Source organism: Zophobas morio, unplaced genomic scaffold, assembly GCF_036711695.1.
Source record: "Zophobas morio isolate AGI-343-1 ecotype UQ-CSIRO unplaced genomic scaffold, CSIRO_AGI_Zmor_V1 ptg000014l, whole genome shotgun sequence".
NCBI lineage: Eukaryota > Metazoa > Arthropoda > Insecta > Coleoptera > Tenebrionidae > Zophobas > Zophobas morio.
In genome coordinates, this window is record NW_026972119.1 from 15,549,636 (window position 1) to 15,569,281 (window position 19,646).

The 19,646-nt window shown below is 32.4% G+C and overlaps 1 protein-coding gene across 2 annotated transcripts in view; it reads right to left on the reverse strand.

Moving 5' to 3' along the window:
* Positions 1 to 336: 336 nt before the first annotated feature.
* The window catches only part of LOC135128994 (neurotrimin-like), a 263,914-nt gene continuing 244,604 nt past the window's right edge, over positions 337 to 19,646 (reverse strand). For both annotated transcript variants that reach the window (XM_064056078.1, XM_064056077.1), the window contains one exon: positions 337 to 1,619. In XM_064056078.1, the coding sequence (XP_063912148.1) occupies positions 1,501 to 1,619 (119 nt within the window). In that variant the 3' untranslated portion in view covers positions 337 to 1,500. The remainder of the gene's footprint in view (positions 1,620 to 19,646) is intronic.

The window sequence follows — 19,646 nt, forward strand, 5'->3', positions numbered from 1 at the left end:
GACGTTTTGGCTGTTCAACACGATCAACAGTCGACTTCAAATAAAACAAGAACTTTTACCGATATTGCTGGGGGATCCTCGCCAAATCGTTATCTTCCCTCGAATACACGTGCCAAGGATTTTAAGTGCTGCATTTACGGAAGTGCTAATGAAATTTATCCTGTCTTTTAAACCTATACATATAAATCGGTTTATTGTGCGGTCCATTAAAATTGACGCTACAACAATCAAACCGGGGCGAGATTATCGATAAATTGAAACGAGGAACGGCGGGGTGGAATATAAATTGGGCCGAAATGAAACGAGCTTTTAGAAAACTATTTTTATTTTCTTAGCAAGTTTCTTGATTTTTTCACAATACAAAATGGAATGATATACGGCTAGTCACCTACTCATTATTTATACACAAAGAGAATAAACTAGACAGGAAGAAACCTCGATATTTGACTTTGATTGGTAGGGATATGTTTAGCGACCAAGTTTGACATCCCTGAATACTGCATACTAATTTCGTTTTGATTGTAAGACAACTGCAAACATACACAGCGGAATCGGGAATGAAGCTTGCGAGAGCACGCACATCCATCTGGGGACGATTGTTCGCAACCGGTTATTGTTCCAGGAACAATTGTTCAAAGAAACATTGTTCGAACTACCGGTATTCCAATTTAAAACTGACCCAGCAAAATGTTTAACAAGTCTGTAATATCTCAAAATCCAATTCAAGCTTCGGGTGATTTTGCTCTGTTGTAAAAATGTGAAGTGTGTAAATGTCAAAGAAAAAATATTTGCTGACATTTTGCAAAATAATCAGTTTTGATATGTGTTATATAAATAAAAATAATTTGGCCTGCGTTGAAACAATGTGGTCTTTGAAAAATAAAACAGATTTCGAACGATCGTCCGCCCACGCACATCAGTTTCAGTTTTCAGAGAGCGGTTTGCAGACACCCCTAAGTTTAAAATGATCGGTCCCTTTCAAAATCCGTTTCGTTCGTGAATGACATCAGTATGTGCATAAATTTAGCTAGTCTAAGAAGTTGCATGTCGCTGTAATCCATATGTATGCGGCCCTGGCTGTACAACATCCACATACGACCTATTATTATACATACTGCCAATAATTTTATACTCTAAATTATGCGCTATTGCTTAAATTACTAACAAATTACCCACAAAGAATACAGTTATCGTCAGTCATAAACCGCTATATAAACCCGCCGCCGCGTCCATTTCAGAAGCATATAATTCATGAACGAGCTGTACATAAGCAGTAATCGTGGAAACGGCGCAAACATTGACCCGAGTACCTGTCGATACGAAAACCAAAATTCCAATCACTATATGCTTCGAACGGACCATATCACTAAAACCACTTGTAGCGAAGGAAGCATATAAAAAATAGTTAAGGAAGAGAAATTCATCGTCTGAACAACACAACTTGTTTCAGCGTTAATCTTGAGATTTCTCTTGTACACAGCACAACATGAGTAAGATTTATTATTGTAGGACCAAAGGCAGCGCGACTAAAAAAGCTACGAAGATAAGTTCGGTTTTTGCACGTTCCCCGGAACCGTCCTCCTCTTCCTGGAACAACGAATCCGGCTGGTCGTCCAACCCTGTAACAAAATCCGACAGCTTAATTTCAATCGAGACACGCTCCCAGAGGATGCTACACTGATCAAACATCCTGTTTCTAATTATTACGATCGTCGACAAGGGTTCTAGTAAGCATATCGCCGGCGTTTTTTTAAAATTCCACTCGGAGAATTTGAATCCGAAAACCATTTGTCTGCAGGACGTCGGGATTTCTTGGGTTAAATGGGGAAATTAGTCATCCGTGGCGATATAGCGAGAGTTACTACTAGTTTTTGTGCGGGGAAATATGTCTAGTGTTGAAAAAGCTAAAGTTGGGGGAATTTATGGAACGCAATCGTCCTAAAAAGAGTCATTTTTACAAAAATTATAGCTCTATTAACTTAAAACAGTGCGCTGGAGGAGTGCTAGAGAAAACGATATTTAAATTTTAAAAAGTAAAAAAGCGGCATCTAACGGTTTGTGCAGAAGCGAATTAAGATTATTCAGCTAGAGACAGAAACAATACTTTAAATTTAAATTGTATTTTTAATCGAGACGTCGATTCCATGGGTGTACCAAAGCTAGAAACCCAGACGAAAATTTGAATAAGAAAATTTAAATTTTTTACGTAGTTTGCTTGTTAGCCTAGAGTTCCTCTCATTCATTTAACAGTTAGTTTTTAGAGAAAAAAATACTTCATCCGTATTTTTTTAATCGTTTTTGTCTCCTTCAACAATGATTTTTTAAATTTTTGGATTTTAAAAAGATTATTTTCAAATCGATCGTTTTAAAATCTTGCAATGGGCGCATAAACACGCCATGTTTTTTGAATAAGCGGGACTAAATCGATATCGCAGAATTTTTTGGGAATTTTTTGGCAACTTATTCAAAAACCAAAATTTTCGACAATTTTTTAATTATGTCAGAAATGACATGAAATTGATTTTTAATTTCGGTTATTTAAAACATGGAAATGGTAATTGCTATTATCAGTTTGCGGAAAATTTTCTATCCTATAGCAGCATTTTTCGGTCAACTGGAATCATATTTGAAGATTCTAAGGAAAATTTTTGGAAAATCTTCCCTCGTTTTCCTCGATAATGTGAGCAATTGTATCGGCAATGACCTCAAATTCCTGATCCACAGAGAAATTCTCTGTAGATGCGATAGTACAATTTTCCGGTCGACTAAAGCCATATTTTTGATTTTCTGGAAATTTTGGAATTTAGAGCGTAAAGAGCTTAGAGAGTTTCTAGAAAATCTAAAATGGAGAAAACCTACCTAGAAGTGAGAATCTAGAATATCTAGAAATCCTAGAATGTATAGAGTCTACAGAAAGTATAAAGTCGAGGATACTCCTGATGATAGACAAGGTAGGATATCTAGAAAACCTATCAAACGTGTAGAGCTTGAAGCATCTATAGAATATTGTTTCAAAACCGAGAGAATGTAGACAATTTAAGTTATCTGAATTTTAAAAATTTGAAAAATTTCATAGTAGCTAGAAAACCCACAAAATTTATAAACTCTAGCAAGTCTAGAATCTATAGTTAGCAATTTAAGGGCTGGAGAATCTAAAGAGAATTTAGAGTGTCTACGAAACATAGAAGGCTTCTAGATCAATCAAGAAAATGTAGAGCACATAGAAACTTTAGAAAATCTAGAAGATCTAGAATCTTTTGGTTTAAGGTATAGAAGGTAAAGAATTTAGAAAGACTAGAGAACCTACAAAATGCAGATAGCCTACCTAGAAGTGGTAATCTACAATGCCTAGAGGCCCTAGAGTGTATAGACCCCACAGAAAGTACAAAGTCGTAGGTTACTCCTCACAAGATAGGAAATCTGGAAACCCTATCAGACCTAGAGTCTATACTTTGCAAATTAGGGATTGGAGAATCTAGAAAGAATTTGGAGAGTCTTTGGAAATTGGAAGGCTTCTAGATCATTGAAAATATAGAGCACTTAGAAACTTTAGAAAATCTTGAAAATCTGGACTCTTTTAGTTTAGAGTTTAGAGTATCTGCAGACTCTACAAATGGACAGACCATTCCGAGAAGAGAAAATCTAGAATGCCTAGAAGCCCTACAGTGTCTAGGGTCCACAGAAAGTGTAAAGTGGAGGTGGTGTCTTGATTATAGGAGAGGTAACATATCTAGAAACCCTATCAGAAGTATCTATAGAATATAGCATCCAAACCGAGGGAATATTTTCCTGATATTTCTCTAGTATTTAAAAAATTATTGCAAAAATGATACGAAATTCATTTTTAATGGAAAATTATTTCCATAATAACGTAAAATTCTTGGAAAATCTTTTGTCGTTTTCGAGTAATTGGATGAGTTGTAGTAGTAACGTAACCTACGGAAAATTCTCTATAAACAAACAGGATGGCACAGTTTTTCGGTCAACTAGAGCCCTATCTATGTATCTTCCGTAAAATTTTTCATTAAAATTTCCTCCATTTTCTTTAGTTAAAGATCTATGACAGATATCACATAATTTTAATGTTAATTTTCCATTGATTCGAGCCATATTTGAGAAAACTTTTGCAAAATATTTCCTCGTTTTACTCTACTATTTGAAGAATTCTAGTAAAAATAACATGTAATTTGTTACTTATGGAAAATTCTCTGTATGGGCATATTTAAAGATTTTCCGGAAAATTCTGCGAAAATTCTTCTTCCTTGCATTTCTCGAATATTTGACGATATATGACAACAGCGACTTGGAAGTCTTAACCTGCAAAGAATTTTCTATATGATAGCATAAATTCTGGTCGACTAAAGTTATAGTCGAAGATTTTCCGGAAAATTGTTGGAAAATATTTCCTCATTTGGTTATTTGAAAATCTGTGGCAATAACGACTTGAAATTCTTCTTTTTCTATACGATGGAATCAGAATTGAAAATTCCTCGGAAAATTTTGGGAAAAAAGGTCCTCGTTTTTTTCGATAATTCAAAGAGTTATAGCAGAAATAACATTCAATGCATAATGATCTACGGAAAAACCTCACAAAATAAAAGGGTTTCTAGTCTACGAAAGGCGTATTTATAGATTTTCAGGAAAATATATGGCACACATTTCCTCGTTCCTTTCGAATCGTTGAAGATATATGTCGATATAGATTTGGAATTTGGAAAAATTTATTATGATAGCATCATTTTCCGGCCGGCTAGCGCCTTAGTTAAAGATTGTTTTGGAAAATTGTTGGAAACTATTTCGTTTTGGGTTATTTGAAAATTTGTGGCAAAACGACTTGAGATTCTTAACATGCGGAAAATTTTCTTTTCACAAGACAAAATCATTTCTGGTCGATTTTCGATGGCTCCTACCATCTTTCCAAAATAAAAATATAAAGAAAAAAAATTTTCTAACGGGATATTTTAAAATCTTGTACCGGAAGTATACACACACTACCTTTTTGGAAGACAGCACGACGAAATCTTTATTCTAGAATTTCTGCAAATTTTTGCTGATTTTTTCAAAAACAAAATTTTGCGAAAACCCCCTGTGAAGATTTCGGCCAATTTATGGACAATTTTCGAAATTTAACTACATAGATAAATTCGAGATGATGTCATTAATTTTTAATGGGTATAAGTGTTTCATGAAAGTGCAAACAAAATTATAGTTAAGGACTATTTTAACACACTTTTTGACCTGACATTATTAAGTTTTTGGACAAAGTTAATTCGTAAAATTATGTTAAATTCTGTTCCCAACAAGTCCAAATTAGTTTATTACAAAAAAATTTAAACAATTTTGTTATACCAGGTGTCCTAGTTTAACCGTTCCACTCTAATAACTAAGTGTATCAGTTATTCGAAAAGACGGAAATCTGAAATTTAGAACCGTTAATTAACACTAAGTTATTTTTCAAGTGAATGTGGTTTTTGAGTGGTTAAACAATACTAACAGACACTTAAGTACTGTAAAATATTCGGTTTTTGAATGTCTAAAATTGAGAATGGAAATAGTTAGTTATATAGTGGGGTTTCTAGCTCACACTTTGACCGAAAAATTTTAAACTGTGCGCCGGATTCTGGAATGAAAATTTGAATTTGGGCTCAGTTAGGCCATGATCGTATTTTTCCGACTCAGTTTAGTCAAAGTCGACTAACTCCGGGTACGATCGACAGTCGTGTTTCGCGCATATTCGCGTTTTATCATATTGTTACCAAATAAACTCATACGCCGCCTATAGGTTTTTCTCTTATGTGTGTCTATGATGGGTAAATTCCAGAAAGACCCCGATCACACATCTAGAAGGAAGTATCGGTTTAAATAGAGGCCACCGTCGGGAACGAGGATTAATCAGTGGAGTCGAGTCCAACGAGTGTCGAGAAAACCCAGTGAAGTTGTGCCAGAATTATTTTATACATAATCGCTGTAATAGTCAGTCGTGTAAATTCGAGTTATTAAGAAATTAATTGTTGAGTTTTACCCACGCCAATTTTATTCACCAATCAAGGTAACAATATAATTGTCGAGTGAGTCGATCTTGGCCGAGGTAAACCGCGGCCTAAATTTTCCGTCCAAGTGGCCTATAACCCAAGAACGCATGCGCAGAAATAAGGATTTCAAATTGTCCAGCCAAAAAGTGGGCTAGAAGCCCCACTGTATAACTACTGGATTGTACACAAAGCTTGATTAATGAAACAAATTCGTCAAAATTACTGATAAAATGTTTTTTAGACAGTCTAATCTTCAACAAAGATTTATTAATTTTGTATTTAAAAAAACATTTATTTTCAAACCCAAAAATTTTAAAATCTTGCTACATTTTTAGAATTAATACGACGAAGTCTATGTTCTAGAATATTTTGGCAACTTTTTCGAAAGCAAAATTTTTGAAAATTTCAGTCAATTTTTGACAATTTTTTAAATTTAACTAAAAATCGTTTGTTATGGTTTTGGGTCTGCAAATGTTAGTTTCGGACTCATTTCTTCGAATGTTCTAACAAATTTTCGACAATTTTTTGGATTTGAAAAAGGGATATTTTCAAATTTTGACTATTTCCAGTCAACTAACGCCGTGCGTGGGGCTAGTACTTGCTAAAAATTAAAAAATGACCAATTGAAAAATTGGATAAATGAGAAATCGGAAAATCGTACAACTGTTTAATCGGAAAATCAAAAACTGAAATATCGAAAATTGAAAAAAAAACAATCTTCTAAAATCGAATTCAAAATTACAATTTTCATTTTTTTTAGATTTTTTAGATTTTTCAACTTTGGAATATTTCATTTGATAATTGGTTTGACAATTTTGCAGTTTCTAATTCCAATCTTTTGATTTTTCAAGTTTTAACTTTACAATTTTGGAATTTTTTGATTTTTTAACGAAGAGAACAATTTTATTCAAACCGAAATTATGAAAAATCGAAAAATCCAAAAATTGAAAATTAGAAACAAAATTTTCAGATGTTTTAAAGTTACGGTAAACATGGCAATCGCTGATCAAAATTACTTTTCACTCTTTTTCAACAACTCGTTGACAAAAAATCAAAAATCGAAAATTTAAAAAAATAAATATCTATTTTCTCAATATTTTTAAAATTCAAATAATTGAGAAATAGGAAAACTACCAAAATTGTAAAATTAAAAAATCGAAAGTTTTTTTCAGTTGCCCAGAGACATGAAAAATCGAAAGATCAAAAAATTGAAAATTGAAAAAGCGAGAAATTGAAAAATTCGAAAGTTAAAATATCGAAAAACTGAAAAATTTAGTAGTACCCGCTATGATAAGACTGATTTTGGCAAATGATCTACTCTCTAAGAAAACAAAGGGCGGATGGGTGGGGCTAGCACTTGCCAAATAACCTACCCTCTAAGAAAATAAAAGGCGCATGGGTCGGACTAGTATTTGCCAAAATAAGATTAATTTTGGCCAATGACCTACTCTTCTAAGAAAATAAAGAATAGGTCATCTGCCAAAGTCCGTCTTATCTTGGCAAGGATGTGACTGATTTTTGCAAATGAAATATCCTCTAAGAAAATAAAGGTGGGAAAACGTCAAAAATTTAATTTATTACGCAGAAATGATACGTTCACCTAGGAAAAGGATGTCACATTTCATTTTCACGCTTCAAAAAAGATGGTAAAAATTTTAGAAGTGAAGCCTTAAAAAACTTCTTGAGGTTGAAATTAACAAAAGAAATTATTTTGGTCATTTTCGACAGTCCTTCGGAAAAGGTCATAAAATTCAGCCGACCAAAAATTTGGGCAAGTTGCTAAAAATCCTGAAGAAATTCTGGAAAATACATTTCGACGAACTAAATTCTAAAACCTAGCATACTCATGGTTTCGGACCCATCTTTAAATTTCACAAGTTTTTACAAGATTAATAGGGACAAAGTTAGCTTTATCTTAACAAGTACACGGACCGCCCACCCACCCTTTACTTTCTTAGAGGGTATGTCATTTGCCAAGATCAGTCTTATCTTAACATGTACTAGCCCCACCCACCCACCCACTATTTTCTCAGAGGATATGTCATTTGCCAAAACAAGACTTATGTTAGCAAGTACTAACCCCACCCACCCGCCCTTACTGGTTAGTACTTGCTAAGATAAATCTTATTTTGGCAGATGACATATCGTCTGAGAAAATACGGGTGGGTGGGCGGGGCTAGTACTTGCTCAGATAAGACTAATTTTGGCAGATGATCCCCTCTTATAAGAAAATAAAGGGTGGGTGGGCGGGACTATTACCTTTTCTTGGAAGAGTAGGTCATTTACCAAAATGAGTCTTATTTTGACAAATACTTGCCTAGCCCACCCGTCTTTTATTTTCTGGGAGGGTAGGTTATTTGGCAAGTACTAGCAAATTTCAATCCAATTGCGACAATTTTCTAAATTTAACTAAATACTTTTTCTTGTAGATTTTGGGGTGCAGAAGCCACTTCCGGACTCGATATTATCAAAAGCACTAAAAAGTTAATAATTTTAAAGCAATTAATGAACAAAATGCATACAAAAAATATGTTAGCAAGTACTAGCCCCACCCACCCGCCCTTACTGGCTACTAGTTGCTAAGATAAATCTTATTTTGGCAGATGACATATCCTCTGAGAAAATACGGGTGGGTGGGCGGGGCTAGTACTTGCTCAGATAAGACTAATTTTGGCAGATGACCCCCTCTTATAAGAAAATAAAGGGTGGGTGGGCGGGACTATTACCTTTTCTTGGAAGAGTAGGTCATTTACCAAAACGAGTCTTATTTTGACAAATACTAGCCTAGCCCACCCGTCTTTTATTTTCTGGGAGGGTAGGTTATTTGGCAAGTACTAGCAAATTTCGATCCAATTGCGACTTTTTTCTAAATTTAACTAAATACTTTTTCTTGTAGATTTTGGGGTGCAGAAGTCACTTCCGGACTCGATATTATCAAAAGCACTAAAAAGTCAATAATTTTAAAGCAATTAATGAATAAAATGCATACAAATCGTAAAGATGTTAAATCAGTGAGAAATATACAATTCTTAGAAAACATACACCAGTCTATGCGAAATATAAAAGATGGTGTCATTTGCGCAAAAACTAGCACAAAAAAAATGTTAACGATTTAGTAATTTTATAGATTTTGTATATAACAGTTAGTGTTTCTAAATTTCAAACTTCTTTTTTTTTTTAATATCAATATCCGAGCGATTATAGTAGAAGAGGTTAATTTAGACAATTTAGACAATCTAAAAAAAGTGTATTCCAGTTTAAGTCGGTTATTTAGTACAATTCAACGTTTGTCAAACGTACCATTATCATGAGTAACTTAGCAAAATTATATGTTGGCTGCGACAAAAGCATGCTTTAGTAATGCCATCCTGTAACAGACAATCTATAATATTGATGAGGATGGATTGAAATACGGGTGGTGGGTGAATCTATAGTTAAAAACGGTCGGTTCTATGGTGATTTTATTACCCAAAAGGAACAATAAAAAGCTTTACTTTGTGTCGCTCAAACCCGTCGCTATTTCACACGTATTTAATATCAAATAAAAGCTAAATCTGTGTTTTTAACGGTTAACCTGTTTGAGCAACAAGCGTTAATTTCAAGAGCCTTTCCTATCGATATTTTGTATATCTATGATTCTATGAAATAGTCCAAAAAGTAGCGCTTTCAGAAAACTTTAATAAAATTGTTTATATTTTGTAGATATACACATTTTAAAATAGTTATAAAAAGGAGTCGCAACACTCTGTGGTAAAAACAAAACAAATTATAAATTTATAGCTGTGTTTGTTAAATAAATGTGCCCGTTTTTGTTGAAACTTTATATTCCGTGTTAACTGAAAAACACAATCCAACCGTTTTGTTTTATTTTTGAATTATTTATCTACTGCACGAAAGTTGCATACGATTGAATATTTCATATTGTTTAACTTCTGTTGTTATGTTTTAATGTAAATATATATACAATATTTATTTTGTGAGGCAATTTATTAATAAAACATTAATTTTTTTCTTAACAGATTATATGTTTATAAATTTGTAATATATCTAGCTGTGTATTTTTACAGATTCTGATTCTTCAAAAAGCACAGAGATCGAAACAAAGCTTTTTCGTTAAAAAATTCGTGGTCGTAGATAAAATGCCCCAAAATCCGAATTTCCTGATTACCTTTATTAGTAAATCACTCAAGCTGCAATTCTCCTGCATGCAGAAAGCAAGAAAGCTCGCAGCTGCGTCAATCAATCACTTTTTCTCGCAACTGAACAATCCGACGCGCTGAAACAATCCTTCGTGCACATTTTTTATTAAATTTTAAATTTTTGCCCAACATGATCGCGGGAACAGGAGTAATGGGGTGAGCTTGATTTCGAATCAATCTCGAGCTTACGCGACAGATATTAAAAGACATGTGCTCCACCGCTCCCATAAATCATCAGTCCCCAATGTATGGATAGGCGGCGAAAAGATGAAAAAGGAGCCGCAGGAAAGCGATGAATATAGACAACAAACTCGTACGCAGGAGTTGTGTCCTTAAACAATGGAGCCGCAGAACACGGATCGGATTTTTTTCCAGATTTTAATAATATTCGGTCGTGGCGCGTTTATCGGCTGAATGGGTTGCTGAATGATGTCGGGAATCATGGAGTATGGGAGATTTTGCCCGGGAAAGGTCAAGTGGTTAGATAGTGTTTATTAAAGCAGGAACTAGGAAACGAAAAAATAGAAAATCCGTTGTATTGACTATTCTGTCTGAAATATACGGATAAATGAAAATTAAAAACATCGTGACAATTCAAACTTCAAACTTCTCATTTGGCCCACGCGTCGTACAACCTGTTGCCTCAATCAAGTCGACGACATGTAAAATTAACTAGGACCCTTAAAACAAATAACAACTGCTCAAAGGACTAGCCAATTATTTCGTGACAATAATGAAGGCGTCAATTAATAAGTTTTCACAGGATTTTGATTAGTTTTTTTTGCCAAAGGCAGTGACCCAGAGGTATTGGTCACGTTTCACAAGGCAAGGAAGGAATTTGTTGTATAAACTCTTTAGACCAATTTTTCCGACGTACTGCAGATTTATGAATCTTTGTGCAAGTTCAGAACTCGTTGATAGTAACTTCAGTTTTCCAGTGTTTGCCCAGGAGACAAAAGTGTTTTCTACGAAACTCGTTTCTGAGTTCGGGTATTGTTTATTTGATCAAAAACATCAGTTCTACCATTCGATTTTACGAATTTTAGAAATTTGGAGAATTGTTTCAGATTGTATATAGGGAGGAAACGCGACCATCGACAAATAGTGCTGTGGGATTGATTTTTCATGAATCAGGTCAATCGTATCGAAATTATGTTCCATTTTTTTTAAATCATTGCTCAAAACTTTATAATCAATCAAATATAACCAAGTAGTACCAATTGAATGCGAAGTTCATCCTGTCTTACTTAATCTATTGTAGTGCGAGTTCGTGTGAAGTTTGTAGCAGACACCTTTGTTTCTATTGTCACTTTACTTTAGTTGGTAAGAGTTATAAAGTAAAGTCTCAGAGAAAATTGATTCCCAGGTTTAATCTGTGTGGCGAAATTAGACATGACCAAACTTTTTTAATTGATAATTTTCAATAGAGCGCGTATATTTTAACTATTCTCTTTTTAAATGCAGAACCTAGTTTCGTTTCGACCCTCTGAGTTCTGCACAATGCTTCAAATTAAAAAAATTAAAAAAGAAATGTTTTATATCGTGGAATTCTTAAATTTCTAATCTAGGGTGGCTTTGGAAAAAAAACACTTGTCGTTGATAATGTCATACAGTTGATACACGTACCTTCCGTCAAACTTTTGTGTTGAAACCGTCAAAAGCAAATACTTAGTAATTTTGATTGAATAAATTTATGTAATTTTCAAAAATCATAGTTAAAGTTGGAAAACCAACGTATGTTTTTTACTTTCCGGGCGTAACAAAAACAGACTTTTTCGTTTCCGTTTGTTTGCGGTCTGTCTATGATCTCCCTGTCATCTGTGTCGATATTTATAAGGTAGATGACAGATAATCTTCAAAACAACTGGATTGATTGTTGTCAAATTGTATATTTATAATTTCTGAAAACGTTCCTTAAAAATTTTACATAGTAAATTATATTTATTATTTAGTTAGGAACCACTGGGGTAATGAAAATTTTTTAAAAACCGTCAAAAATTCCAAAAAATAGATCTCGACAAACTGATGAAATGAAATGCATGAAATAAGTTTGTTAAATGTTCTCTCAGCAAGTCTTTCGAAAAATTCGATTTGAAAATATATATTTTTTTAAATAAATATATCATATTTTCGAAGAATGTTTCAATAATTCCAAAAATACGTGTGGTACTGACAAGTTGAGATTTTTGAAAAGTTGCCCAAAACCCTTCAAAAAATTCTGGGAAGTAGATTTCGACGAGCTGATACGAACAACATGAAAATGTTTTTGTTAATGGTCTCACATCAAAATTTTTAAAAAACTTTTATTCAAAAATGGATTTTTTTTTTAAATACGAGTACAGATATAGAAATGTTGAACAATAGTAAAAAAATCATGTATCGAAAAATTGAGGTTTGTGCAAAGCGCCTAACGATCTTCGAAAAAATCTGAGATATAAATCTGAAAGAGCTGATTCGAAAAAACTGAAGTGGTTTAATGGTCTCTACTATGATTTTGGAAAAATTCGAGGTGAAAAGTTCCCTAAAAATATTAAAAATATTCTGAACTCGACGAGCCAATCTGAAAAAATACTGTCTTCCGACAAATTCGAATTGAAAATGATTTTCTAAATATAACGTATTTTCGAAAAATGGTCAAACATTAACAGATTAAAATTAAAAAAAAAAAAACTCAAAAGATGGGCAATGGATCTCGAGGAGAGCTGATCCGAAAAACATAAAAGTGTTTGAATTGTCGCGGACTAAGATTCGAAAAATTCGATTTGAAAATAGATTTTTTTTTTTTAATATGTACCTTAATATCGAAATGTTGAAAAATAGTCAAAAAAAAATCATACATTAAAAAATTCAGGTTTTTGAAAAGTGCCTCAAGATCCTCCAAAAATTTGGGAATTAAAAGAATCTCAAAAGGCCGATTCGAAAAACTTGGCTGGTTTTAATGGTCTCGGACCAAGATTTTGGAAAAATTCGGTTTGAGAAGTTGAGATCTTTGAAAAGTTACCTAAAGATATTCAAAAAACCTCTGGGATATAAATATCTCGACGAGCTGATGTGAATAACAAAGTACTTAAGTTGTCCCGGACGAAGATTTCCGACAAATTAGATTTGAAAATCATTTTCTAAATACATTGTATTTTCGAAAAATGCTCAAGAAATTAATATTGCCTAATTAAGATTTTTGAAAAAAAATTCTCAAAATTTTCTGGGCTACGGATGTCGAGGAGAGCTAATGCGAAACACAGAAGGGTATTTGAATAGTCGCGGGCTAAGATTTTCGAAAAATTTGCTTTGAGAATGAAATTCTTTCAAATAACATGTATCGAAATGTTGAAAAATAGTCAAAAAAATGCATACATTGAAATATTGAGGTTTTTAAAAAGTGCCTCAAAAACCTAAAGTGTTTTAATGGACTCGGACCACGATTTTGGAAAAATTCGGTTTGAAAAGTTGAGATTTTTGAAAAGTTGCTTAAAAATTCATACATTGAGAAATCGAGGTTTTTGAAAAGGGCCTCGAAATACTCCAAATATTCTGGGATGAAAAGAATCTCAAAAGACTGATTCGAAAAACCTAGTGTTTTAATTGTCTCGAACCAAGATTTTGGAAAAATTCGGTTTAAAAACTTGAGGTTTTTGAAAAGTTACCTAAAAATATTCAAAAAATTTTGGGATATACTTAGTTTTCGACGAGCTGATTTAAAAAACAAAGTATTTAAGTGATCCCGGACCAAGTCTTCCAACAAATTCGATTTGAAAACGATTTTCGAAATATACTGTGTTTTCGAAAAATGGTAAAAAATTGACTGATTAAGATTAAAAAAAAAATCCTCAAAAAATTTTGGGCTGTGAATCTCGAAGAGAGCTGATCCGAAAAATATAAGCGTTTGAATAGTCGTGGACTAAGATATTCGAAAAATTCGATTTGAAAATCGATTTTTTTCTAAACATGTACCTTGTATCGAAATGTTGAAAAATAGTCAAAAAAAAACATACATTGAAAAATCGAGGTTTTTGAAATGTGCCTCAAAATACTCCAAATATTCTGGGATTAAAAGAATCTCAAAAGTCTGATTCGAAAAACCTAAAGTGTTTTAATGGTCTCGGACCAAGATTTTGGAAAAATTTGGTTTGAACAGTTGAGATTTTTGAAAAGTTACCTAACAAATTCAAAAAATTTTGGCATAGAGATTTCGACGAGCCGATCTAAAAAACAAAGTAGTTAAGTGATCCCAGACCAAGTCTTCCAACAAATTCGATTTGAAAATGATTTTCTAAGTATACTATATTTCGAAAAATCGTCAAAAATTGACTGGTTAAGATTTAAAAACAATCCTCAAAGAAGTCTGAGCTGTGGATCTCGAAGAGAGCTGATCCGAATAACATAGAAGTGTTTGAGTAGTCGCGAGCTAAGATTTTCGAAAAATTCGATTTGAAAACGGGAATTCTTTAAATACCTTATATCGAAATGTTGAAAAATAGTCAAAAAAATGCATACATTGAAAAACTGAGGTTTTTAAAAAGTGCCTAAAGACCCTCGAAAAATTCTGAGATTGAAGGCATCTCAAAAAGCTGATACCAGAAACCTAAAGTGTTTTAATGGTCTCGGACCAAGATTTTTGAAAAATTTGATTTGAAAATAGTTTTTTAAATATATTGCATTTTCGAAAGATGGTCAAAAAATTAATGTTGACTGGTTAAGATTTTTGAAAAAAAAATCCTCAAAAATTTCTGGGCTATGGATCTCCAAGAGAGCTAATCTGAAAAAAATAAGTGCTTGATTAGTTGCGGACCAAGATTTTCGAAAAATTCGAATTGAAAATGGAGATTTTTTTTTAAATATGTACTTTATATCGAAATGTTGAAAATTAGTCAAAAAAAATCATGCATTAAAAAATTGAGGTTTTTGAAACGTCCCTCATGATCCTTTAAAAATTTGTCCAGATTTTGGAAAAATTCGGTTTGAAAAGTTGAGATTTTTGAAAAGTTACTTAAAAATATTAAAAAAATTCTGGGAGCCGATCTGAAAAACAAAACATTTAGGTGATCCTGGACCAAGTCGTCCGGCAAATTCGATTCGAAAATGATTTTCTAAATATATTGTATTTTCGAAAAATGGTCAAAAAATTAATATTGACTAGGTAAAATTAAAAAAAAATCCACAAAAAACTCTGGGCTATGGATCTCGAAGAGATAAAAAAAAACTTAAAAGTGTTTGAATAGTAGAGGACTAAGATTTTCGAAAATTTTATTTTGAAAATGGAATTTTTTAAAAACTTTAGGTATATCGAAATGTTGAAAAATACTTAAAAAAATCATACATTGAAAAATTGAGGTTTTTGAGAAGTACCTAGAAATCCTCTAAAAATTCTCAGATTAAAGAAATCTCAAAAAGTTGATTCGAAAAACCTAAGGTGTTTTAATGGTCTCGGACCAAGATTTTGAAAAAATTCGATTTGAAAATTTTCCTAAAAATATTTAAAAAATTCTGATCTCGACCAGCCAATGTGAAAAACAAAGTATTTAAGTGTTTCCGAACCAAGTCTTCCAACAAATTCGATTTGGAAATGATTTTTAATATACTCTGTATTTTCGAAAAATCGTCAAAAATTGACTAATATTTTTGAAAAAAAATCCTCCAAAAATTCTGGACTATGGATCTCGCAGTGAGCTGATCCGAAAAACATAAAAGTATTTTAATAGTCTCGGGCTAAAACTTTCGAAAAATTCAATTTAAAAATAATTTTTTTTTAAGTATGTACCTTATATAGAAATGTTGAAAAATAGTCAAAAAAAATCATACATTGAAAAACTGAGGTTTTTGAAAAGGACCTAAACATCCTCGAAAAATTCTGAAATCTCAAAAAGCTGATTCGAAAAATATAAATTGTTTTAATGATCTCGGAACAAGATTTTGAAAAAATTCGATTTGAAAAGTTCCTTAAAAATATTTAGAAAATTCTGATCTTGACAAGCCAATGTGGAAAAATAAAGTATTTAAGTTGTTCTGGACTAACACTTCCGACAAATTCGATTTGAAAATGATTATTTAATATATTCTGTATTTTCGAAAAATTGTCAAAAATTGACTGGATAAGATTTTTGAAAAAAAAATCCTCCAAAAATTCTGGACTATGGATCTCGAACTGAGCTGATCCGATAAACATAAAAGTGTTTTAATAGTCTCGAGCTAAAACTTTCGAAAAAGTCAATTTAAAAATTACTTTTTTTTTTAAATACCTTATATAGAAATGTTCAAAAATAATAAAAAAAAAATCATACATTGAAAAACTGAGGTTTTCGAAAAGAACCTAAAGATCCTTGAAAAATTCTGGCACTGAAGGAATCTCAAAAAGCTGATTCGAAAAATCAAAAGTGTTTTAATGGTCCCGGACCAAGATTTTGAATAAATTCGATTTGAAAAGTTCCTTAAAAATGTTTAGAAAATTCTGATCTCGACCAGCCAATCTGAAAATCAAAGTGTTTAAGTTGTTCCGGGCCAAGTCTTCCCACAAATTCGATTTGAAAATGATTTTTTAATATATTCTGTATTTTAGAAAAATTGTCAAAAATTGACTGGATAAGATTTTTGAAACAAAATCCTCCAAAAATTCTGGACTTTGGATCTCGAACTGAGCTGATCCGACAAACATGAAAGTGTTTTAAAAGTCTCGGTCTGAAACTTTCGAAAAAGTCAATTTAAAAATTTTTTTTTAAATACCTTATATACAAATGTTGAAAAATCGTCAAAAAAAAATCATACATTGAAACACTGAGGTTTTTGAAAGAACCTAGAGATCCTCGAAAAATTCTGAGACTGAAGGAATCTCAAAAAACTGATTCGAAAAATCCAAAGTGTTTTAATAGTCTCGGACCAAGATTTTGAAAAAATTGGATTTGAAAATTTCCCTAAAAATATTCAAAAAATTCTGATTTGGACCAGCCAATCTGAAAAATAAAGTACTTAAGTGGTTCCGGACCAAGTCTTCCGACAAATTCGATTTGAAAATGATTTTTAATATATTCTGTATTTTCGAAAAATTGTCAAAAATTGATTGGTTAAGATTTTTGAATAAAAATCCCCCAAAAATTCTGGGCTACGGATCTCGAAATGAGCTGATCCGAAAAACATAAAAGTATTTCAATAGTCTCGGGCTAAGATTTTCGAATAATTCGACTTGAAAATGGATTTTTTTAAATACCTTGTATTAAAATGTTGAAAAACAGTCAAAAAATGTATACATTGAAAAATTCAGGTTTCTGAAAAATACCTAGAAATCCTCGAAAAATTCTCAGACTAAGAGTCTCAAAAAGCTGATACGGAAAACCTAAAGTATTTTAATGGTTTCAGACCAAGATTTAAAAAGAAAAATCGGTTTCAAAGATTGAGATTTTTAAAAAGTTGCCTAAAAATATTCAAAAAACTCTCTAAGAGGCGACCTAAAAAACAAGGTACTTAAGGGGTCCCGGACCATGGCTTCCGACAAATTCGATTTGAAGATGAGTTTCTAAATATATTGTATTTTCGAAAAATGGTCAAAAAATTAACATTGAATGGTTAAGACTTTTGAAAAAAAAATCTTCAAAAAATTCTGGGCTACGGATCTCGAAGAGAGCTGTTCCGAAGAACACAAACATGTTTGAAAAATCTGGGACTAAGATTTTCCAAAAATTCGATTTGAAAATGGTCAAAAAATTCATATTGACCATTGAAAAGTTTCAAATTTTTGTAAAGTGCTTAAAAATCCTTAAAAAATTCTGGGATGTAAATCTCAACGGGGTGATCTGAAATACAAAAAGTAGGTATTTGAATGATTTTAGAAAAGTTTATTTCATAACGAATTTTTTTAAATATAGTGAAATTTCAAAAAATGGTAAAAAAATTGATACTTGGGCTTTTCAAAAAAGTCTACAAGATCTTGACGAACCGATTGGTAAAACATAAATTCGATTTGAAAATGAATTTCTTTAAAGACATCGAAATCTCGAAAAATGATCAAAACATTAGGATATGGTAAAAATCTTCAAAACTTTGTATAGGTAGATCTCTTCGAAAAATATAATGTGTTTTAATGGCCTCGTACCAAGACTTTAGAAAAATTCTATTTAACTATCTAGGTATCGAAATCCCTCAAAAAGTAAGGGTAGAGAGAAGCTTAGATTTTTTTTGAAAAGTTGTCAAAAAATCCTCAAAAAATTCTGGGATATAGATCTCACTTGCTGATTCGCGAAACACAACGTGTCAATAGTTCCGGATCAAAGTTATCGAAAATTAGGTTCAAAAATAAAATTTTTAAAATATCTCGAAATTCCGAAAAATGTCAAAAATCCATACGGCGTAGTATTACAAAACTGATATTTTTTAAAAGTTGCTTGAAAAAAGCTCAAAAAATTCTATGATGAGGCGTTAATGGTCCGGGAACAAAATTCTTTAAATATGCCAAAAGTTCGGAAAACGATTAATATTATTATTAACAGATCATCAAATAATCGATCATCAGATGTTTCCCCAAAAATAATAATTAATTGTTAGCTTTAGACTCTGAACAAGTAACCCGCCACAACCACAAACAGTTAGATTTACAAGATTTCATTTTGCTTGAAGATCTTGACTCTCCAAAATTACTGCGTTATTAATATAACTAACTAAACTGTTCTTTCTAGATCATTGGTTCATAAATCGCCCACAAACTTTCTTCCAACTTCGCCACCATCTAGCAGACTTCCTAAGTAAACCACCCCATAAAGCACAAACAGCACACTCAAATGCGAACCAACCTGTCTTCGCGTTTTTGTTATTCCTCACCATTATTTATTTATCATCAAATACTCCTCAAGCATCGAACAAGAGCAGTACAATCCTGCCTGAGATTCGATTACATCTCAGTTACTGCACAATGCATTGGAATATCGGAAAACAGAATTCAAGGATTAAAAAGACTCGAGCTTGGAGCACTTACTTTAAATAAACTTCGCCTAACAACCATTTCGCGCTCTTTCTCGTGTCTTACAAGGCAGTGTTGTTGTAATCTCGCAAAAATTACAGCTTTGAGACATCTTCGACTGTTAATGTTATGCCGGTCTGAAATCAGTTATGCCAACTGTGAAGCGTCAGATTTAGTCAACGTTTCGATCGCAGGGTGTTACATATTTAAAAACAGTAAGAAGCTTTGGAGGAATAAGTGACTCTAAAATATTAGTCGAAGTGGAAAGAGTTTAAACCGTGAACGTGAGACTTAGTTCTAGATTTGTCGGAAGTTGGATTGGTAGTTTTGTTTTAAGTTTAGTCGGGGGATTAGCTTGAGGGGGCTTATCTTATTCATTATGATGTTGATATTCGTACAATTTAATTATATATTAAATGGGAGTATTCTGGATTAAAACTCTGTGTTTACCTCGTTTCTATTGACAAATATAAT